This window comes from Aristolochia californica, unplaced genomic scaffold, assembly GCF_029961685.1.
Source record: "Aristolochia californica isolate CCGP_79_NKW_82.1479 unplaced genomic scaffold, dmAriCali1.0.hap1 SCAF_2, whole genome shotgun sequence".
NCBI lineage: Eukaryota > Viridiplantae > Streptophyta > Magnoliopsida > Piperales > Aristolochiaceae > Aristolochia > Aristolochia californica.
This window is the reverse complement of record NW_027181881.1, coordinates 45,971,432-45,994,546: the sequence shown is the minus strand read 5'-3', so window position 1 is coordinate 45,994,546 and position 23,115 is coordinate 45,971,432. Positions and strand designations below refer to the sequence as shown.

Here is a 23,115-nt window from a genome sequence, read left to right as displayed (position 1 = left end):
TCATTTCAGGTGCAGCTGCTCTCTCCCCAGTAAATTCTCTGTTAGGTCCTCCAATTACCATCTTCAAACAGAGTCAAGATATTTATCATTCTTCCAGAAATAGACGCACAGAACCCAAGTCGTTGAAATTTTGTTTCGTTAATTTCGTGTTCTTTCTTTTTATCAAATGCGCCTCCCTATATTCTCTTCTCACAAGAGACGTCCCCGTCTCTATCAAAACAGCTGCAGCTTTCATGGCCGTAAAAAACATCATTCCAAAAACAGATTCTTCCAAACTAATCTTTACCCGATTGTTTTTTCTACTTTAAAAACAGCGCCACTTGTTCGAACTCCATTTCCTCCATCCTCAGGGGATATGCCGAGAGTCAATCTGCTCGAATGCAGCTTCTTTTGTTGTTCATGGCAGAGGCCCACCCGGGAGAAAATGCAGCTCTGCTGATGTGGGTGGTGTCAATCTGATCTTGTCCCCGTCCTCTGCGCCCAACAATTATGGGAAGGAGAGCGATGGTCTCAGAGTGAATGACGTGAGTGGTGATCTCTGCTTCTATTCTATTTGTTAACAAACGGGTCTCTTCTTCGCTTCTAACTACGGTTGCACTGACGTGTTGACGTTTTCGGGGAGAAGCGCGAGGACGGGTAGAGCTTCCTTCCTCGTCTTTTGCTAACCTTTCGGACGCCTCTGTTTTACTGCTCGCCTTTCAGTTCATTGTCTGATGCCGTAAGATGAGCAGCGCGCGTAGGGGAAAATGAACGCTGCCAAGTGCCAATGCAATAGAAGGCGAGCAGCCCGATATTGATAATGGATAGAGATTCCCTACGCCGACCGACCATCTCGATCATTTACCTAGTCAGATCCTAGTCAGAAACCTTATCCAGTGCACATGATTTGCTCGTACTTTATCTCGTCCTTTCGGTACTTCCAAGAGCCACAAAACTGGGGTTGTTAGATTTGCTTTCGGAATATAAGGCTGTGATAGATCTCTCCGATGGGAGACCAATCACATCCTCTTACAAATCTCAACCCTCTAAAGGGAGGAACGTTTTACAATTTTAAGCTCAAATAGCATTTACCAGTCATCAAAATAACAAGAGCGAAAAAAAAAATGACAAAACAACTTCTCTTTTTAATTACTGGATACCAAGAAAAAAATTTACGCACTTTGAAGACCACGGAATCACTGCTAAGTTCAATCGATGAAGATGGATCTAACAAGAACCGAAACCAACTGCACATTGAATTTCTTACAATCGAAACCTTACCTGTTATTCACATCTCGTATACAACTAAATTGCGCGCACACACGTGTATGTATATATCTCTATATACATCATAAAAAGGGAGACCTAGGAGACATCAAATCAAAAGTTCCCATATAGATTCAACTACAACGTCAATCAAAATTGGAGCTCTTACTAACTGAGACGATATGTTCCTCCTACACCATCTGTGGCTTTCAACCAACTCTGTTGGCAATAGTTTGATAGAGGGACCTTAATTGAGTATTCCATGTATCTATGGCAGTGTACTTCTTCATTCCCTTTGACCTGCGAAAGAAAGTTCCAGTTAATTTAACAAAACAAGCTCTACTAACAGCTTAGACATAAATAAGGTCCAGTAAACTCTGGCTTTTGTACCTGTCTCCTCGTTCTAATAGCCGATTCACTTGATCAATATGCCCATGAATGCGGTTATCTAAAATTAGGGAGACAAGAAGTGACTCAACATCCTTCTCTGGCACATTGAGTTCCTGTATGTGAAACGAAGCAACAAAGTTTGGCATTACCAACTGCAATAGGATGTAGATAATGGCAAGCTATCTCCAAGGAGTAAAAGCAAACTTAATCACTTTGCAGGGTCAGCTTTGGGAGAAAAGCTTTGTTAACACATGCCTGAGAACTCCTCATGGAGGGCATTCAACAAGCAACTGACCTAGATTAATGTTGGAAACAAAGCAATCCAAACATTTCTCACATTTGTTCTGGTACTTCACTCGCATGCTATTTAACTTAAAAAAACAAAGAGTCACAGGATTTTAACAATGGCTTATCTCAAAGCCAGATAGTGTAGCAGTTAACAACAACCAGTACAAATGGAACCACAATCCAAAGTTCCAAGTCAACATCATAAACCTTTGATATGAAGGGGATTCGGATTCTTGTATATGGCTTGATCAGCTTCAGCAGAACTTGCGTTCGTATGTTCTTCAATAAATCTTCTATATAATTTCGAATAAAAAGGTCATCCATTATAGTCCTCCTGTTACTCTGAGCAACAAGTCACATCAGAAAGCCATATGAGAAAATAGTTTAAGTAGGGAACTCACAAAACGAATGCAATATTCTTCACCTAGATATGAATAACTAGTACCTTCAAGATTTTTTCAAACTCCAATATCTCATTTCTTTGATAAGCCGCTATTAGATTGGTCATCGCCAAAATCTCGGGATCATTTTTGTATCTGTACCAATAATCAAAACTGCTCAAACACTACATTGTCAGAAAAAAAGTTAATTGTCCTAGATTAAACAATGTACTTACGGTTTGGCCTCTTGGCCATCAAAAGGATTCACTTCAGATTCCATCAACATATTAGCCAGCACCAAGTATCTGTATCAAGTAATTCAGAAGACCAAAATGAAGAAACTTTGTTTGTAGGTAGTGCACATGAACAGAAGAATCATCCAAGAAAAGCAATGAAAGTAAAACAAACAAGAAAACAAATGGAACTGGATTTCATTCCATACTTAAGGCACTGGATTCGCCTATGGTTCCCTGCTTCATCGTAGTTTTTAAAAGCTTCAAAGAAATCAGTTGCTGCTTCTGCCCACTGGCGTTCTGCCATGTGCATCTTACCACCACACTCATGAATGATTCCCATAATTCTTGGATGTGGGATGGCTGATTTTATTGAAAGCGCTTTCTGATAAAGTTGCTGTGATTAAAGGATTTGTCAGTCCAAGATGAGGAAAATGGTTGACTCTGTACAGGAAATTCAACTATAACTAAAATGCATGTATAATGACAGTCAAGTTGTGCTCTAAATATAACTAAGCATATACAAAAACATCAAGATCATCCAATAAGGAAAAGAGGAGAAACACTTGCCTCCTGATAAGTGATATGTATCATCGGAAAACATTGAAAGAAGAAGTTTAATGCTGAGACATTCAGAGAAAAAGACCCTCTTGAATTAATTAATTTCAATGAGTTGCAGTCAAGCACCTCTTAGACCTACTACACCTATTAACCAAGATATTCCCTCAACTTTCTTATATTCTCCGTAATTCCTTAGAAAGAACAAAAAAGAAAAGGATTCCATTAAGAAAACTCCTGAAGGAGAAAGATACACCTGGAAAATGAGCAAACAGGAAAAAACTAAAAGAGAGAGGATGGAACTCAAAGGGGAAGAAGTTCCAACAGCAAGGTGCTGCCAGGGAGCCTCTTCCCTAACCAAAGTGTCAGTAGTGCAATTTGCACTCTAGGTGTAGGCTGCCATGACACGCTTAAATATTTACATAGGTCCAAAATCTTGTCTAAATACATAAAAAGAGGGCAAGGAAGGCCTCGTTTCCATTGGCCATAGAAATGACAACTGCAAAGTCTCCTTCCACAACCAAGGGGAAAGAATCACACCACATAAGAGTCGCAAACCTTGGAGGAGGGCTCTCAGCTCTACCATAGTTGTCTCATGTTGGCCAAAGGAGCAGAATCAGCAAGAAGGATGTCTCCTGATGAGTCTCTAGCAATGCCTCCCCCCACCAACCTGACCTAGGTTGCTCAAGAGTTGCCATCAAAATTTAATTCTAGCCACCCCTCAGGAGGAGCAAGCCAAATGGTGAGATAGGGAATGGGTGTACTCCTGAGGACTTTATAATTGTCTCTAGTTTCTCCTTGTAAGCAAGCCAAGAAGATGCAAGGTCTCATGGCATTTGCTAACCCAAAAGAGTAAGCAACACATTTTGGTTTCAACAATACCACTGATAGCTTTTCTGTGCCTACAAAAAGTCCATCAGATTCTTTCTTTCCAAATACTTCAGATGACTGCAGCAAAAGATAGCATCCAAAGTTTTTTTTCCAGTTTTTTCACACAAGGTAAAGATTGTTTGTAAGTACAGAGCAAAGAGAAGGGAAGCAGTATTGAAGGCCAAATTTAAGAAGGAAGGCGCCTCAAATTTGGCCCAACATAGGGCAATGAAGGAAAAGGTGGTCAACAGTTTTTGCATGCTTGACTAGAAGTTTGCAAATATAGTCTTCACTAATCTTACCCTCCTCTGGAGTGTACATTCGTATTGAGGATCCTATCTTTTGCAACACACTAAAGGAAGTGGGTGACCCTAAGGGGGCAAGGATACTTCAGGTGATGGCCACCAGAAACCTTTTGCTTAAGGTCAAAGCCACAAACAAAAGTGTATTAGGAGGTGACCGTCCTTGACCCCGAAGCATCACACCTCGATATCATAAAGTTCTCCTCCCTTATATAGGTATTTTCTAAGAGAGTTATGAGGTTCATGGTTTCAAGCTCTTCATTGCCTTTTAATGCCCTTCTTAAATTTAAATCCCAGGTGTGTATGTTATGTGTAATGAGATATTAATTCTTCACTAATACACACCAGTCCATGGCCAACCTAAAAACTGATGAAAATTCAGGTGCTAAGACTGGTCCCCCACCGAAATATGCTGCCAAAAGGATGTCAAATCCCCACTTCAGAAATGGAAGTAGAAGCCACTGTCAAAATTGGGGCAGGAGCTTACAAATGTCTTCCAGAAGCTGGATGTATGGGCAATGGGACAAGGTGGAGGGAGGCAAGATCATCTATATATTGGTATTTACTTACCACAATTTTCCTCCACGAGCTGCATTTATCATTTCCAAGTTTCCATAGCCATTTTGCCAGGAGAATGGAGTGCATGTTTCTGATCTTTTTATACCTAGTCCACCAATACCTTGTGTTTGCAAACTTTAACCAACTAAGTAGGTGGTACTTGAAATCAAAAGGAGGTATCCTGCCAGAGAAACCTTCTCTCAATGGCCATTAAACTGTTCACCACTGCAGCTAGGTATGGCAGAAAGGAAAGGAAGTAAATGGGCAAGCCACCCAAAGAGATGAGGCTGCCACGCCAATTGGCTTAGCAATTCTCATAACACTCAAGGATCGGGTTCAGAATGCCCTTGTAGGTCAGACAACAAAGAGGGGAGACGAAAGTATGAAGTAGGGAGAGCACCAGCATTATAAACAAGGACACTAGTAAACAACACAGTAACTTCGAAGTTCAAGTTGGTTCCACTGAGTGTGGACTTTGACCAATTGACAAATTGGCAAGAAATGATTTCATATACAGCTAGTAAGCCCTCTATGGTCGTGATTCCATCAATTTTCCACTACAGAAGAAAATAGTATCATCCACAAGTTGAATCAGAGGAGCACCTGACAAGAAATCTGGAAGTTCTACACAATTGAATGATTTTCTCAGTGATTATTATTCCTCAGCTTGTCAATGTATTGTTTAACTCATATAATAGTTTCACAGTTTCAACCAAATAGGAACTGAATGTCTAGTGGTTACCTATTTTGAAAGTTTCACAGAATACAAAGAAATGCACATCATGAGACGCTTATCTTCATGCTTCCTACAGAGTAATCATAGAGTAACAAAGAAACAGATGTACTAGAACGAGGCTCTGATGTGTGTCTGCCCCATTAGTAAACTAGTGGATGCTATTTTATGAAGGGTTGGCACATAATCTGGCTGACACTACGAGCTATTAACTTGAGCTTCTTTTTTTTTCCTTGGCAGCACTTCCAAACTCTTTCTATGTTCATTCACACTCAGTAGGAAATAGGGACACCTAAAAGGGCATTGTTTTTCTCTGACACATTTGTGTATTCATTCCTTATTCTTTACTTTACCATCACCTCTAGAATGACATTGGAAAGTTAAGGGTAATTGAATCAATCAAACCAAACAATGACAAAGACATTAGCTGGTAGTTGGCATATAAAGGAAAAAATGACATTGGAAAGATAAGGATGATTGAATCAATAAAACAAAACAATGAAAAATTAGCTGGTAGTTGGGGATTGAATCTCTCCCTCTCCCTCTCCCTCTCCCTCTCCCTCTCCCTCTCCCTCTCTCTCTCTTCCTCTTTCTCCCTCTCTCCCTCTCTCTCTCTTCCTCTCTCTCCCTCCCTCCTTCTCTCTCTCTTCCTCTCTCTCCCTCTCTCTCTCCCTCTCTTCCTCTCTCTCCCTCTCTCTGAATACCACCAAGGAGGAGCCCCTGCCCTCCCCACACAAAAGGCACAAATAAAGGAAAAGAAAACAAGCAGTGGCCCCCACCCCCTAGTAAGACATAAACCCAAGACCTCACACTGGAACACCCACCTCCCCTCCCCATCTAGCCATTGAGCTAAGGCCTAATCCAAAATAACCAAACTTTAGGAGGGCAAACAGGAAAGGGAGTGGGGCAGGGTTTCCTTTGCTGCTTTGTGCTCAGGCTCTGAAATAAAATTCCGCTTTCTGCAAATAAAGGCGTGGATAGCAGGGCTGGAAATCAATACACGTCACACATTTTGGTGCACAGTTTGGTTTTGGCAGAACCCGACCACAACCCCACCTGTTGCCATCCCTGCCCCCCTCTTCTTCTCTTATTGAAGATTGAGTGAAAAACTTCCCCGATCTAATTTATCTTATTTTTCTGTTTAAAAAGAAAAAATGACATTAGATGATGTCATCCCAGGTCAACCAGCAATTAAACCCAGTTGATCTGTGCTCAACAACCAATCACCTCACTGATTTGGCGTCTTATAACATTGGTTTTGAGTGATCCACTAAAAATGTTTTGCACATATGAAAACATAAAACAACCCAGAGAAAGAACTCAAACAATTTCATTATAGCAAATTTTCCAGATGTCATTGGCAGCAAGAAATAGCTAACCTTGAGCTTTTTATTGTTTTTGGTTTCAGTGTACATTTGGATTTCAATGGCATAGACCTCCAGAAGTTGAGTGCCTTTCTTTTGATCATCTGTACCATCTTCTCTTCGACATGACTTGTGCAATTCCTTCAAGATCTGCATATATCAAATGCATTAAAATCACATATATTCCCAACCCAGAAGCACAACATGATGTTATCAGCTAAAAGTAATCACTCACTATAAGCAAAAAATACCTTGTTCATCCGACCATACTCCCCCATGTCAAACCAAATCTTGCAAAGCTTAAGGTTTGTCTTAAACCACAATCTCTGCAAACATAGTAGTAATATCCATTAATTCTGAAAAAAATTGAACAAAATAATTCAACGAAATAGTACAATTTAAAGCTAAACTCAAGGGCTAACCTCGTTCTTTGCCTCTTCGAGGGCTTTTAAAGTCGTCTGATAAAACTCTTGTAGAAGACCAAAATTCTGGCTCGCAGAACCCGAAACAAAATCCATTATGTTGTTTATACATTTCTCACTGTAATTGCGTGTTACAGCAGATTTAATGTATGTCAACATCACCCTATAAGCCTCCATCATCTCTTTATACCTCCCTAATCGATAATAGAGCTTCACAGTCTGCTTCAAAGCTTTGAACCCCCTGATATCAAGGAAAATAAGCATGAGTACCTCATCAAAACATAGCAAATACCAGACATTTCTAAGGTTTTAGTCTTTCTGGGAAAACAAATGATTATAAAATATTTTTGATAATGCGTATAAATAAGAATTGAGTAATTGGATAAATACAAACAGGAAATTGTCACAGAACGATAACTAAAAACACAGCAAACCCAGTTGCGTGAAAAAACTATACCACAGAGAAACATGCATATGTGACTTCTCCATGTAGGATTAGCATCCACACAACTAGCATGGCAGGAAGGAGATATTAATGCTCTAAAAGGGGCAATATGACAAACACTAGAGTGTCAACCCACAGCCTATATATAAAACTAACACATCCAGCACTAATGCTACTCCCAGGTATTCAGCAAATAAATACAGACAAATATCCAAAAAAAAGCATAACAGTGAGGTTTTCTTCTGCGCAGAGTGATTCTTACTAAACAACAAAGAAAGTAAGACAGCACTTATAAAGGAAATGAACAATAAGCATTCTCATTTGTCAACAAATAGATAAATAAATTTATCAGGAAAAATAAACAGTGGAAACAAAACAACAACTTGTGTATTCACAAACTTCTTTCATTTCAGGACCATGTTGCAATTTTACATCATTCTTTATCCACCTAAAGAGGGATGAATAACACTCTGAAACTCACCATTCTGCCTTCTCTGGTTCCATACGAACAACTTCAGCAAAGCCGGCAAGTGCTCCCTCAGGATCAGTTTCCACCAAACCTGTCAAATGTTAAGTTCAACAGATATTATCTCAAGTGGGAGACAGATTAAAACTAAACCAATCAAACTCGTACTTGCACAGAGTTACTGGTGAATATGGTGTTTAAACCAAATAAACTAAAAGTAGAGCATAACAAGGACACCAAACAAAACAAACATAGGTGATCCTAGGGCAGCCAAATCAAAATTTAAAACTAACAATGGCAAACATCAAAAATCACTGAAAAAATTAAAAATTGGTCAAAATGACTTTATTCTTGTGCCAAAACATTGCTTTACTGAAGAAAGACATAATACCCTTTGTTACCGCTATTTTTTAAAAACTTGAGAAAAGCGGGGTATCCGGTGTGATGTCTTAGCTTTAATTCTCACCAGGGCATGCAGTTTAATGTTCTAAAAATAATTATTATTAATTGATAATAATGCATCAAAGACACCAAGGACATTGGTGTGACTTGAACCCAAACACCCTCATTAAGAAATAGTAGACGATGACATCAAGCCAAATGCTTAATCTACTTATAAAACTTCAATTAGTCCTTTATCAATTGTTGCTACATGCAGTATCCTTCCTCACAAAGAAATTTGATCCATCAAGCCAAATGCCCAATCCATTTACAAAAACTTCAAACAAGTCGTCTTACATTAGTCTTTACATGTAATGCCCTTCCTCTCTCAAAAATTCAATGGCTAACTTCCAGATTCCAAATTATACACTAGTGTACAACAGAAACAGAATGTCTTTGAATTTCCAGTATAGCCATCACAAAAGCCTAGATAATAATAAAAAAATGCATAGTTTAACAGAAACAACATATTCAATTTGATGACTAGAAAAAACTTAACAAGATACCTTTGGAGTTATAGTACTGGTTTTCAATATCAACGTCCTGCTCTTCAGGTTCCTCATCAGAGTATTCGAACCCATAATCTTCCATATCTGCATCTAAAAAAAACCAAATAGAGTATAGAGGGATTAAGAACATAGGAAAAAGGGCTGAGCACAGAAGACAGATTTCTACAGACTACAAAGAATTATCTGTTTCGTAATGTACATTCTAGCTCTACCACAAGGACGAAATAAGAGACTCATCCGAGAATCACCAATCAAAAGTTTATGTTACGATGTGTGTCGAGGGGATAGGATTCCAGTATACTGTGATGGATCATTAGAATCAACCGTTTATTGTACTAATTTCACCCGAACAAATTATTCTTAACGGCGAACTAAACTCATGGAATACGAGCGACAGATCCATTGAGAAAACGAGAATTTGCTCGCTGAGCAAACCGTGGGAAATCAATGACAATACATAAAACATGGAATAAAGCAGATGCCATTCATAATTACTCATGTCGTAAATCCCACATTCGGGGTGGCAACTGGACACATTGCGTTCTAATACGCACCCTCGAAGAGGATAAGGAACATCCCATACTAATAAACCCATAGCATAATCAGCTGCTACTGATCCAGAAAAAGGACCAAGATAACAAATAATGCCAATTAACCCTAACAAGGATTGAATGGAGACAAATCGGAAGCCCTCGCTCAAATCATTAATGCCGCATAACTGTAACAAGCATCGATATAAAACCTAGAAGTGAAAAATAATTAAACAGAGAAGAGAGATAATTCTTACCTGAACCCATGATTTCTCGTCCTCTACTAGAGCTTTAAGAAAAAGACTTCAGGCAGCTGGATTACTGACGAACGTAACGGCCTGTCTTTGAGGACTTATATGTTCAGTGTACTTCATGTGTCGGAGAAAGAAAAAAAAAACCCGCTTCCTTCCAGCGCAGGGAAAGACAGACGCTATAAAAATGCAGAAGAGCGGACAGCGAAAAGAACGAGCGACACTGGCAAGCCTCGCGGGCCCCAGTACACGATATCGGAAGCGTTGAATTCTGACATCTGAATGATCGGGGATCACTGAGTACTGGGTGGCCGCTTCCGATTAACGGAGAAGATAAATGAACCACCGGTGGTACACAAACCGGCAAATCTACTACATTTTGCTAATAAGCTCCGATCAGTTTATTTAAATTAATTTTATTTAAAAAACAACATAATATTATAAATAAAAATTGAAAACCGAGCAATGACACATTTAGTTAGTGAGCTCCAATGTGTCAGGATCGTATTACAAGAGTTGAACTTTCCCATTATAGAGGCCCTAATATTGTACTGTGATAATCAGCCTGCAATTGTTATTTCATTAACGAACCAAGTATGTAGAAGTTGATTGTCACGTTATATGTAATGAAATGATCAATTGAATAATAGTGATTCTATATGTTTGACCTATTAATCAAAATATATTTATAAGGCCTTGGGCAAGAGAGTTTCTGAAATTTTTGTGACAATTTATATGCTTAAGTTTGATGTAGAGAGTAAGAATTCATGCAACTTCATTTTAGTTATTTACCCACAATATATTCCTATAGAGGCAACATTAAGTTTGTTATTATGTTAAAAGCATAAGATTCAATTTTTATAATGTCACGAGTAATATTTAGGCTCGTTAATGCCCTTGGTTGGAAATTTATATCCTAGCAAAAGCTATAAATGATTTTCTTAGGTTACACATTTCCAAAAAATATTCAAATAAAATCCTAATAATGCCTTTTATAGAAAAATCAATGGACCTGAATTCAACAAAACTAAAATAAATAGAAAGGAAGTTCATGATAATGGATCAGGTTCAAAGTGTATTATTGAGATGAAACTCATGGAAAAGCGGCTCATGAACATATTTGGATTCTAAATTTTTTGAAAATGGCATTCTAAATGCGGCTCAAAGTGAATTTTTCTGAAAATAGCAGTCTAAAATTTCTGAAAATACATATATTTGTGGAGACATGGATGGAACGAGGATGAGTCCGGTCTCACGTGCTGCGGGGCTCCAAAGTTTAGTCCCACACGAAAAGGTGTTCCGCCCATCGCAGAGAAATACGCAAAAACCCTTTTCAGTCTCTCGGTCTCTCCTCTGATCCTTTCTCCACCCATCTCTGGCCGCTTCTCTGCTTGCGTTTTGTTCTCAGGCAGCATTTCCTTACAACAGTTACCTAGCTGCTTCTCCTCAATTACTGGCAAGTTAATCCTAATCTCTAGCTAGTTTCATTTGTTTCGGCTCCCAGAATGAGCTCGCTCGTAGTTTTCCGAAGCACAGGACTTTTTTTTTTCCCCGATTGAATTTGATGCTTCTGAAAGTCGGTATCACGTTCTGTTCATTATTGTTTTTTCTACTGATATGATGCCGGTAACTTACTCACCTCATGGGATTTTGTTTGTGTTGATTTCCTTTCACTTTAACGATCAATTGGGTTAGAAAAGGGACCTAGGGTTTTGTTTTCTCATTGGTTTCCGTTGTTTTTGGGTGTCGAGGTGGTTCTCTTGTTGGCTATCTGTGTTTAGCTTGTGTTGTTTGCTTAACTATCTTTACCACGACCGTAATGTCAGTTGTGAAAACTGACGACTAGAGTTCCGTATTTACCTGTTTTATGGGTTGTTCAGCATGAGCTATGTTATTTTAGCTAGATTTCTTCACTGCAGACTGCAGTAGCTGTGAGCCAATTTAAGCACCAATCTGAAGTGTAAAACTGATGTTGCTTTTATTGGGCACATCAGCGGGTTGCACATGTCTGGTGCAAAAATTTAATATTTTTAGCATTCTTTTTTCAGTTCTATTGTTGTTAGTTGGTTGTAGCTTGCCTTATCTGAGTCAATAGATTTCCCCGGTGGTTTATTTCTTCTTCTTTTTCTTCTTCTTCTTCTTCTAATGATGTTCATCGAAGTAAGGATTGGGACAGGCTTTTACTTTTGCCATCTTCTCTTATGTTAATTTTCTATATCTTGATTATTACTACGGATAGTTGTTTGGATTCTTGTATGAGTTGCATGTTCATGGGATTGAATATGTTTAGATTTTCTGCCCTGTTCATTTAGAGGATCTTCATGGTACTTTTTGTTCATCAATTGAGCATTTGTTTTTTTCTGTAACTAACATCATCAACATCTCGAGGATGTATGGTGCGAGGCATTGCTTTTATTTCTCTCCTTCTCATGACTACAATGCCTAACATCATTCTCTCTTAGAATGCTCATTTTTGGCATGCAAGTTTCTTTTGAATTTTTACTATGACAGGAAATGTATATGGAGACATTTAGAGTTCTGTTTTCACTTGGGATGTTAGTTTTCTCCAATCTTTCAATGAATGCATGACTAACATGTTTTATTGCTGTTTATAATTTTATTTTTTTTGAGTTGGCATTTGTTTTATTGTTACTCTACAATTGTGATTACATAGGAGATGTGGATGACCCTCCTCCCCCCTGGTTGGAAAATCCTTTGCTGTGTCATTGCCTTCCATGCATTCTATGAATTTGGATTAAGTTGCTCAAAATAGACGAGAGATGTCTAATTCACATGTACATAATTAAGGTGATTTTTTTAGTACTATTTTCTGAATCTAGTTTCTTATGGTTGCAGCTAGGAGAGTCAGAGGGCCTGTTTTAAAAGTAGCAAGTTTGGGACTTGCCACTGGCACCAATATTCAGGGTAGTCCGATCATTCTTCTGGAAGTATGATGGCTATTAAAAAGAACTTCCCTCTAATTTCCTATTCAGCAGAGCTTATAGAAGGCCAAGCAGTCTATGTTTCATCAAACTGTTTACCTGTGAAGGCTCAAAATTTTGAACCAGCAGGTCAGTCTTTTCACAATGCTATACTTAAGCTCTGTGGTTTCTCAGAAGAGGAGACAGAAGAAGATACGGAGGGAGATGATCATAGTGTCTCAGATGGTAAGGGTCAGGCCTATTCTACGTCTTCAGATTCTTATAGCACGAAAGGGAAAAAAAAGTCAACCTCTGGTGGCACTCAGCAGGACCATTATGCATTATTGGGACTTGGCCATTTGAGGTTTTTGGCTACCGAGGAACAGATTAAAAAAAGCTATCGTGAAACTGCACTGAGACATCACCCTGACAAACAAGCTGCCCTTCTTCTCACTGTGGAAACAGAAGAGACTAAACAAGAGAAGCGGGATGAGATAGAGAACCATTTCAAAGCCATTCAAGAAGCATACGAGGTTCTTATTGACCCTGTGAAGAGAAGGATTTATGACTCAACTGATGAGTTTGATGATGAAATTCCCACTGACTGTGCTCCGCAGGACTTCTTTAAGGTTTTTGGCCCTGCTTTTATGAGAAATGGGCGGTGGTCTGTGAAGCAACCTGTCCCGTCACTTGGTGAAGATAATACCCCCGTGGAGGAAGTTGACAGCTTTTACAATTTCTGGTACAACTTCAAGAGCTGGAGAGAATTTCCACATGCAGATGAATTTGACGTAGAGCAGGCTGAATCTCGTGATCATAAGAGATGGATGGAGAGGCAGAATGCCAAACTTAGGGAAAAGGCAAGGAAAGAAGAATATGTTCGTGTACGAACCCTTGTCGACAATGCATACAAGAGGGATCCTCGAATTCTTAAGAGGAAGGAAGAGGAGAAAGCTGAAAAGCAGCGGAAAAAGGAAGCCAAGTATTTAGCCAAGAAATTGCAGGAAGACGAAGCTGCTAGGGCTGCTGAAGAGGAGAAACGTAGGAAGGAGGAGGAAGAAAGGCTTGCAGCTGAAGCAGCTCTCAACCAAAAGAGGCAGAAGGAGAAAGAGAAAAAGCTGGTGCGCAAAGAAAGGACCCGATTACGAAACCTTTCAGGGCCAATTACATCCAAGAACTTGCTTGATCTTTCAGATAGTGATGTAGAGAGTCTGTGTATGAAACTTGAACTTGTGCAACTAAAGACTTTATGTGATAAGATGGAAAGTAAGGATGGTAATGATAGGGCACAATTGTTGAAAGAGGCAGTCAGAGAGGGAAAGCCTGATGACACATCGGAAGAGAAAGAGCTGCATCACAATGGGTCTTTGGATTCAAAATTAGGAAACGGGGTTGCTAGTGAAATCAAGCCCAGCAACGTGTTGGGCAGCTATGAGAAGAAAGAGAAACTGTGGAACCAAGAAGAGATAGAGTTGTTAAGGAAAGGCATGCAGAAATATCCAAAGGGAACATCTCGTAGGTGGGAAGTGATTTCTGAGTACATTGGTACAGGAAGATCAGTGGAGGAGATTCTAAAAGCTACAAAAACTGTTCTTCTTCAGAAGCCTGATTCTGCAAAAGCTTTTGACTCTTTTCTTGAGAAGCGGAAGCCAGCACATTCTATTGCATCTCCTCTCACTACAAGAGAAGAACTAGAAGGTTCACCTGCGCCTGTAGGTGCTACTGGTGCTACAGGCGAGTCTCCTAGACAGGGAGGGACTCAGTGCAGTGGGAGACAGCAAGATTCTACTGCTCATCCCATTCTAAATGGGGTTTCTTCAAGTGGGGATCAAGACGTTTGGTCAGCTACTCAAGAGAAGGCACTCATTCAGGCTCTTAAAGCTTTTCCAAAGGAAACCAATCAGCGGTGGGAACGAGTTGCTGCTGCAGTTCCTGGAAAGACTGTGAATCAGTGCAAGAAGAAGTTTGCTGCATTGAAGGAGAATTTCAGGAGCAAGAAAACTGCGAGTAATTAGTTGGATTCACAAAAACAAAAAGAGTTATGCCTTACAATGGATGAAAATTTTGATTCTGCAGATGGAGTCGTCTAGTATCACAGGAAAGCCTACCTCACTGCTTTGTTGCGAATTTATGAGAAAATAAAGGCGACAAGATGGTTGAAGAGCTTCTCTCTGCTAAAGATGTTTATTCATTCCTATACATCTTTTACTGTTGGTTTGGTAGTTGGAGAACCGTTTTTTCACTCTGTTTTGAGAGCTGTTGGAGCGACAAAGGGTGAGAATCTAGCTGACCTGCTTTAATTTTTGTACAAGGAGGTTGAACTGCTCTTGAGAAAAGCCAGATATTCAGATATTTCAGACATATATGAAGTTGATGCTACTGGCAGTTGATTTTACCTCTGTCTTTGTTGTTTTAGTTTATATTGGTTTTCACATATATAGGAAAATTTTGACAGCAACATTTATGATCCATCTATTGTAGGTCTCCAGTATTTATTGAGACAGCATGTAGTTGAATATTAGTATTACCATAGTCTACTTTCTTTATCATTATCATCTCTCTGGTCATTTCATGGTCGTTTGATGCCCATGTACTAGTTTTTTCTTTTAGAGAACATATGCACTAAATTAGTGAGTCTGTGCTACGGAGCTGAAGCTGGTCATTGTTAAGAGAGGGATAGTTTTTGGGTTTTGCTTGCGAAGGTTGTGCATTTAGATTTTTACACTGGCTTTAGCCCCATAGCAGATGATATCCAGTTTTGACCGAATTTTCCATTGCAAAGTTGGAAGCGAACCAACATTACCTGTACTCGACCTGGTTTATTTTGGTGACTTTTTGGACTCTGGAATTACTGTGTTGTGTTGCCGGTGTTAAAGTTTTTTATGTGCTTTAAATATGGTCTGCCTTTCTATCATCTTTTGCCTTTTTGGGTCTGTTTTAGGACATGGCTGGTGAATTGAGCAACTTCCAGGTCTGGTCCTTATTTTCATAGTTCTTCTAATGCTTCGACCTAAATTATGTTTTCAATAATTTTATGGTTTGCTTGACCTTTTTTTTTTTTAACCTAAATGTGGGTGAATGCTTGCTTGCATGGGGCTTTCTCGGTTGAGAATACTGTTCATATTCATAGGAGGTTTGCCTTTGTGGGGTTGATGCTGCCGCCTTCAAACAGAAGATTTGTCAAACATCTGTCTCTTAAACCGTCTTCCGACTTCACTTCATAGTAAATAATTGAAATAGAAATGGGAAGATAACTTTTAACTACCATTTGGACTGATGCTATAGTTGAAGAAAAAGAGATTTCTGAAGCAAGAATCCTCCTAAATAACAGTTTACTCAGCTAAGTGAAACAGAGAGAACAAGAATATTGACTCAGTAAAACAAAGATCAATATGAGAGGTAAAAATCCTTCAAGGAAAATTCTTCTGCTTTCCCAATTTAGAAATAGAATTTATATTTTATCCTGAAGGGATGATATCACGAAACGGGTATTTTGAAGATTATTATGATGATCGATGTTGAAGACTTGAAATGAAAAAAAATCCAGTCCGAAATCCAAATTACACCACGGAGATGTGAAAAAGATAAATTCGACTAAACCGATAGATGAGGATAATCCAAGAGTTAGTGGTCGTACCAGTGGCAGGATCCGATTTAATTGGTGCAATTGCAAAAGGAAGGGTTTGGATCAATTTCGAGATTAAAAAATATCGCCAATCCTTGAGCAGTAGAGAAGCTTCAGACGAAGACGGTGAGAGCAGAAGATATCCCTCAGGTCTGAGAGAATTGAGCTCAACCCCCACAACTGATGATGGCCCAGCAATGCTCACGCAGTCATGGTCCATTACAGTTCACATCCCAGCATGGTTGGTGATGGTACATCATAACCGTTTCGAGGGAAATTATGCATTTTGAACTTCCATCATGTCTATTCATTAGGTGACATCTCGGTGACCCATTTGGGCATCCTCTATGATTGACACGTGGTACCTCAGAAATCAGGTTCACGGTTTGATTTCTAGGAGTGTGACTGAAGGCTGTCTGGGTATCTTCTCTGGCCTCTCATGGGTGTGGACCCAGCCCACGCTGTTGAAAAGGTCATCGAGTCCATGATGGGGTCCATGCTCTTTTTTTTTTTGTCACGGTTGCCCAAGAGAATAATTCACCCCAATTCTCTATTTCTTTTTTAGGGCGCTTGGGCCTTACCTTAAAGATCACTCTATATACTTTAAAAGTCAAAACCTAAAGAAGAAGACTCTAACGCGCTTCTGACGGAAAAAAATCTTTGTGGTTTATAAAATCGCCGAAAATTTATAAATGGCGAGTCATTGAGATGAAGACTCGTCAGCAGTGGACTCGTCTGGGGAAAACGAGAGAAAACCAAAAAAAAAAAAAAAAAACTGAAGAAAAAGTTTAAAAGAGAGTTTTCTTCGAAAGCAGTGAAGATTTCTCAGGAGAGGAATGTTGTATTCTTGGGGGACGATCTTAATTTCCCAGTGAAATTCTGAAAAGAATTGAACGACCCTTGCTCAGATGGAAGGTACTTTCTCTGATTCGCTTGTTACTCTCCTCTCCGAAGAAGACTACTGTCAAATCAGTTACGAGATGCCTGGAGCTTTTTTTTTTTCGAGTTTATATGGGTGGTTGTAGTTATGAGGGATTTTTTTTTGGATTGGATCGCAATTTGGTCCTTTTTTGCTCCGAATTCTATTTTTATTAATCTCCTTCGAATTGTTTATCTTTCTGTTTTGTGGAGGAGGTTTCTCTTGCTCTTTTTGTGCTTGTTGGTATTTATTGGCGGTGAGATGTTTGACTGTGTTTATTTTCACTTGGTTAATGAATTTGCTAAGATGCTCTGAGACTTTTTTGTATTTGTGATCTGACTAAAATATTTCTTTCGTCTGACATAGAATAACCTGAAAAAGAACTTTGCTTCAGTTAATTTTTTGAATAAATTTGTTTATTTTTTTCTTCAGCCACCGGACATTATAGAAATTTCAAGAACATAAAATATTATGAGTTTTGATGTTTTTATACTCGACATTTCGCGTATGGTTTTGGAAACTATGGTGGTAATTTGGTAGATAAAACTTTAATTGGAGCCTTTGTGGACTTTTTTTATGAAGTTTTTATGCTTTAATTTAATCTTTTCTGTCATTTTCCTTTTGCTGTCAGTGATTTTTCGAAATTTTGAGGTTCATTTCCTTCCGAAGATGGAGTCGAAACTATTGTTTAGATTTTGGAAGTTGATGTCTGAAAGCTAGTTCTGGTGCAATTTACACACTGCTAAGTGTCTTTTTCACTTTGTCTTGTTGTTGATTTTCCTCCAGGTTTCTTTATAGTCTTTCCTTTTTCATTTTTACAATTTCATGATGGTTATTATTACTTCATCGCTCGAATTTTAAACACGTTCGTTTCATTTTTCAATGTAGAGATAGAGATTACTATAATTGTGCAAAATTGCGATGTAGAGTGTCATAAGCTACTGTATCGGTTCATTCAGTTGTTGCATCCTGTTTACTTGCTTTTGGTGCTTCAGTCTTTTCCCCTAGCCAATGGCTGTACAAAAATCTAAATATTAAAGTTGATTTTTTTTGTTATATATCTTTTTTTTTTTGTTCAAGAACTTGTGTTCCTTTCTGCTGCTTCTGAAGTTTATGCATCAGCTAGATAGTTTTCCTACATAAATTCTGAGTTGGGTTTTGGACCTTTCTAATGGTTTCATCGGTGGTTAGGTAGGTTAGATTTGATTGATAACTCAGACTATTATCTTTTAGGGATATGTTGTAGGTTATCATACCTCTCTCTCTCTCTCTCTCTCTTCCTTTCCTACCTTTAGGTGCAGATGTCAGATTTTCAGATTTTTTCTTCTTGAAAATGAAAAACGATGATATTTCTAATTTATTATCTTCTCGTCTGTTTCTGTAAGACATGGTATTTAGTATGTGTTTCATCTGCTGTGTTTCCAGGACCAAAGTTAAGTTATAAAAGCTTTGTTATGCTTAATGCTCATCTACTCCCAAGTGCAGATTCTACATATAAAACATCAAGCCTTGTGATATGTATTAGTTACCAAAATGTCTAGATACAAGAATGTAGATGAAGGCAACTCAGAAGAAGGAACATATTGTTTGTGTGAAACAGTAGAAAAATTAGCTAAGAAGCACTAATCCTAAATCTTCTCAGACTGAGTCATTCTAACTTTGGAGCTATCATTTTATTCAGGTAAATATGTAAAACTTTATTGAACTGTTGAACATTTTGAAAAGTGAAACAAAACTGAGATGCTATGATGTATTCTTGAGCCCCTCAAGTCAATTCCATTTGATTTGTCACACATTATATATGAAACATACTTTTTGGTAATTATCTTCATTCAAACTATTACAATCCATCTCCCTCATCTGTACAATTTTTTTTCTTCTCATTTTGCTTTATCATTGACTACTGCCAAAAAAAGAAAAAAAAACTGACTGCTTTGTAAGTAGATAGATCATATGAAGGGCAAAAACGAATTGTTAGACAAATCATACCGACTTATGAGTTTTAAGAAGTAGATGCTACATTCAATGAACAATTGGTGAAGCTGAATGGATGGACATCTTATTTAAGACCCCATAAACTGTGGGATATTTGAGCAAGGTAAAGAAAGATACAGGCAAATGGAGAGGTAGGAGAGAACAAAAGGAGGAAGTCTTTGTCTAATAAAACTTTCTTGTATATGAGAACCCTGCTGGGAATATATTTGCTTTATGGTACATCTTTTGAAACTGAAACCTGAGCTAGGTTTTGAATCCTATTCTAATTTTGTTTTTTTTTTTTTTTGTTTGGATGTAGATATGCCTCCTGAAGTCCCTATATCTCTCATTAAGTTTTTCTTCTGTTAGCACATGTACTTTTTTGCTTCTATCATATCTAGAGCTTCTAAGGTTGTAATACAAATTTAGAAGCTTTTATCCACCACTGATGCATCTCCATTTTCACAGGTGGGTCACCAGATCGTGTATCAGTGGAATCTGGGCCAAAAAGATCTAGCATCTCATCTGGAGTTAGGCCTCACATTTCTTCAGGGCGTAAAGAGTTCTTCAGGAAATTTATGGACAGTGAAATGCTAGCGGATAAGCTTCAAGATTGGTTTTCAGATGTACCAGATAACTCGGCAAGTAGAAAACCTGCCTTTGATGTGCCTTTTGAGCTGACAGAACTTCAAAAATTTGATTATGCCTTAGAAGGAGTTACTTTTCGACAGCTTATTAGAATGCCAAGTGCTGTTTATGCTTCAACATCGGATTCTGTTGAAGCAAGCGCTTATCTTGCAATTGAGGATTTTCTACATGCTAGTGCCAAGGGTTTGTGGGACACCTTTTGGGGTCAGGATGAGTCCATGCCTTTCTCAATTGCGTGTCTATACGGTGCAGGGGCAGGTTCAAAATTCTATCCAGCCGAGAAAGCAATTGCAAGTGGGAAGCTTGGAGGCCTTTGTGCCACAGCCATCATGATAAATAAAGGTCGTCACTCACATGCAAAGTGGGATCAGATACTAGAACTAGCACTGTTAAGACCAGATGTAGGTACACAGTCTTTAGAGAGTGATCGCCGGCCTTCTCTTTCTGTTATGGGGCAAGCCCTGTTTTTTGCTGTTCGTATACTATTGTCTAGAAGCCTTAGCAAAGCTAATGTTCTCCATAATTCCAATTGTGTCTTTGTGCTTCTTGTTGATTCTCAGTATGGCGGGGTTGTGAAAGTTGAAGGAGATGTGAGCAAGCTGAACCTAGATGTGACTAATGTGTATGACTGTGCTGCAGAATGGATTAAATACCATTCAAAAATTTCCATTACACCAGTGGATCGAATCTGGAACAAACTTGGGAATGCAAACTGGGGAGATATTGGTGCGCTTCAGGCCCTTCTGGCAACCTTCCATTGTGTTGCTCAGTATTCTGGGTTTCCAAAGCTATCAGTTGAAGATTTAGCTTCAGATCATGCTACTCGTCTCCAAAATCGAAGATCTGAGAAGCAATTGGTGGATACTCGAGTAAATGGAAATGGGTTTTTCCGGTTCCAACAGAGGAGCTTTTCCCCTGAAATAGTCGAAGTTCAGGAGGAATCTGTCAAAATTGAATCAGAAGTGATGCCTACACTGGAGGTAGGATCTGTTTTGTGGTTGGAGGATTCAGATAGACCAAAGGGTTTTGAGATCAATGAAATTTTGAGTAATGGGGAGCTCCCAACATACAGTGCCACATCTGTGGAAGCACGAGGAAATGCCTTATTACTGTATGTTGGTTCTCCACCTTCTCAAATTGAACCAGCTTGGGAGGATATGAGCTTATGGTATCAGGTTCAGAGGCAGACTAAAGTATTGAACGTGATGAAACAAAGAGAAATTTCTAGTAAGTATCTCCCACAGCTGGTTGCTTCAAGCAGGATAATGCACCCAGGTCAATGCCGGAAGCCTAGTGCTTTTGAAAACTGTGACCACCCATGGTGTGGGACCCCCATTCTTGTTACCTACCCTGTTGGAAAATTCCTGGCAGATATGTTAAGAAATGGAAGATTTGACCATGATGAGGCTCTAAGGTGCTTCCATGATTGCCTATCTGCCCTTTCAGTGGCTGCATCTGCTGGGATACGGCATGGTGATATCCGACCCGAAAATGTTATCCATGTCACATTAGGGGTGAAGAATCCTTGTTATGTCCTTATAGGATGGGGTCATGCCATCTTGGAAGACAGGGACCGGCCAACCATGAATCTTCTCTTTTCTTCATCTTATGCTCTTCAGGAAGGTAAGTTGTGCTCAGCTTCGGATGCAGAGAGTCTAATTTATTTACTGTATTTTGCATGTGGAGGGACTGTGCCTGATTTGGACTCGGTAGAGGGAGCTTTGGAATGGAGAGTGACTGTTTGGTCGAAAAGGTTGATCCAACAAAAGCTTGGTGAGATTTCAGCTGTGCTTAAAGCTTTTGCTGATTATGTAGATAGTCTCTGTGGAACGCCTTACCCATTGGATTACGATATATGGTTGAAGAGGTTGAGGACAACTATTAACTGTGAGGATCATGGGAAGGATGTAGGTCCTTCTGGCTAGTGATTCTTTATGAGTGCATAAATTTTTGCATCTCAGGCAGTAATGCTGACGGGAGTGATGGCCTTTTTGTTCTCCTCCCTCAAATGCCTAAAGGTCTGATCAGATCTTCAAATGGTTCTCAAAGTTGGAATTCTTCTTAATCAGGCTTTCAAAAAAATTCTGTGCTTTGAACTGACCTGTGGAGAAATAAGCTGGCTAGTGGGTAATCTTGTGCGGATAATTTTCATATCATCCGTGAAGGTAAAATCAAAGGATCAGGATCTTTTGTGAGCTTTTGGTTGTGCAGCCTTTTTTTGTATGAACCTGTTCAGGCATTCTTTGGATTCAGAAGGTGATCGATTGGACCAGTTCAGAAGCTTGTACAAAGTCAAATGAGTCCTTCAGCCATGTAGTAGTTCTTCGTGCTCTCTGGGCGGCATGATACTGTTTTTGGGAGATTTTAATGGGAGATTCCTGGTTTATAGAATCCCACAAAAACACATGATGGTTTCCTCCAGTGGGACGGCTATTTCAGATGTTAAGGGAGTCTATTGATGGGATTCTTGCAGGTCACCTCTTTTGAAAATTTATACTGTTTGATCGGTTTTATTGTCAGTGTTCCAATCCTAATTGCAATTATTGTTACTAATTACTATTGATGTTTTTGGTTGTAAATTATGCTTCCGATCAACTTGAAATTCTTGGACTCTTTTGAAATTGAAACCATGGAGACTGGAGAGAGTTTCTGGACCTATTTGTTGTGCTGTTGTGTTGTTTATCAAGCTAGAGCTCTCTCTCCCTCTCTCTCTCTCTCTCAAATCAAGCCTTGTTTTACTCTCTAATTTACAATTTTAAATCAGATTAATTACTTTTGTAACCTAAAATATGCTTCATATTTGTAAATTTTAAAATCTATATCTTGTAATAATATAAAAAATATCCACGCGTTCTTACATTTAAATTCTGTCCATTTGTTCTAAATGGACATAAACCGATACAAGAAATCGTATTATTAACTAATACTAGGGCTCCTAGGCAATTCGGTATTAATTTTAAACCCATGGGCATAAAGATATTTGTGGTATATTACCTGTTTTTTGTTTTGTTTTCTTATGTTATTTATATATTTTTATTTAAAA

General features: G+C 38.8%; 3 protein-coding genes across 3 annotated transcripts; 2 read left to right on the top strand and 1 right to left on the bottom strand.

Moving 5' to 3' along the window:
- Nucleotides 1–1,200: 1,200 nt before the first annotated feature.
- On the bottom strand, nt 1,201–10,161 carry LOC137956088 (COP9 signalosome complex subunit 2-like). Its single transcript, XM_068803410.1, has 12 exons — nt 9,992–10,161; nt 9,202–9,294; nt 8,270–8,348; nt 7,344–7,584; nt 7,173–7,247; nt 6,937–7,071; nt 2,746–2,933; nt 2,540–2,608; nt 2,369–2,459; nt 2,131–2,265; nt 1,636–1,748; nt 1,201–1,545 (listed from the first exon to the last, which is right to left on the bottom strand). Exons 1-12 carry the CDS (start codon nt 9,999–10,001, stop codon nt 1,455–1,457), a joined length of 1,320 nt encoding a protein of 439 aa, XP_068659511.1. The 5' UTR covers nt 10,002–10,161; the 3' UTR covers nt 1,201–1,454.
- A 1,138-nt stretch (nt 10,162–11,299) lies between these two features.
- LOC137957112 (uncharacterized) lies at nt 11,300–15,598 on the top strand. Its single transcript, XM_068804830.1, has 2 exons — nt 11,300–11,441; nt 12,842–15,598. The coding sequence occupies exon 2, from the start codon at nt 12,936–12,938 to the stop codon at nt 14,919–14,921; it is 1,986 nt and encodes a 661-aa protein (XP_068660931.1). The 5' UTR covers nt 11,300–11,441; nt 12,842–12,935; the 3' UTR covers nt 14,922–15,598.
- Nucleotides 15,599–17,167: 1,569 nt separating this feature from the next.
- On the top strand, nt 17,168–22,667 carry LOC137956219 (uncharacterized). Its single transcript, XM_068803605.1, has 2 exons — nt 17,168–17,446; nt 19,893–22,667. The coding sequence occupies exons 1-2, from the start codon at nt 17,440–17,442 to the stop codon at nt 21,995–21,997; spliced, it is 2,112 nt and encodes a 703-aa protein (XP_068659706.1). The 5' UTR covers nt 17,168–17,439; the 3' UTR covers nt 21,998–22,667.
- Nucleotides 22,668–23,115: the final 448 nt, after the last annotated feature.

Coding starts and splice junctions, on each gene's coding strand:
- LOC137956088 (XM_068803410.1), bottom strand. Junction 7,585..8,269: donor GAACCAGAGAAGGCAGAATG/GTGAGTTTCAGA, acceptor CCTTGATATCAG/GGGGTTCAAAGCTTTGAAGC. Junction 2,934..6,936: donor AAAACAATAAAAAGCTCAAG/GTTAGCTATTTC, acceptor CTTTAATCACAG/CAACTTTATCAGAAAGCGCT.
- LOC137957112 (XM_068804830.1), top strand. CDS start 12,936: ATGATGGCTATTAAAAAGAACTTCCCTCTAATTTCCTATTCAGCAGAG.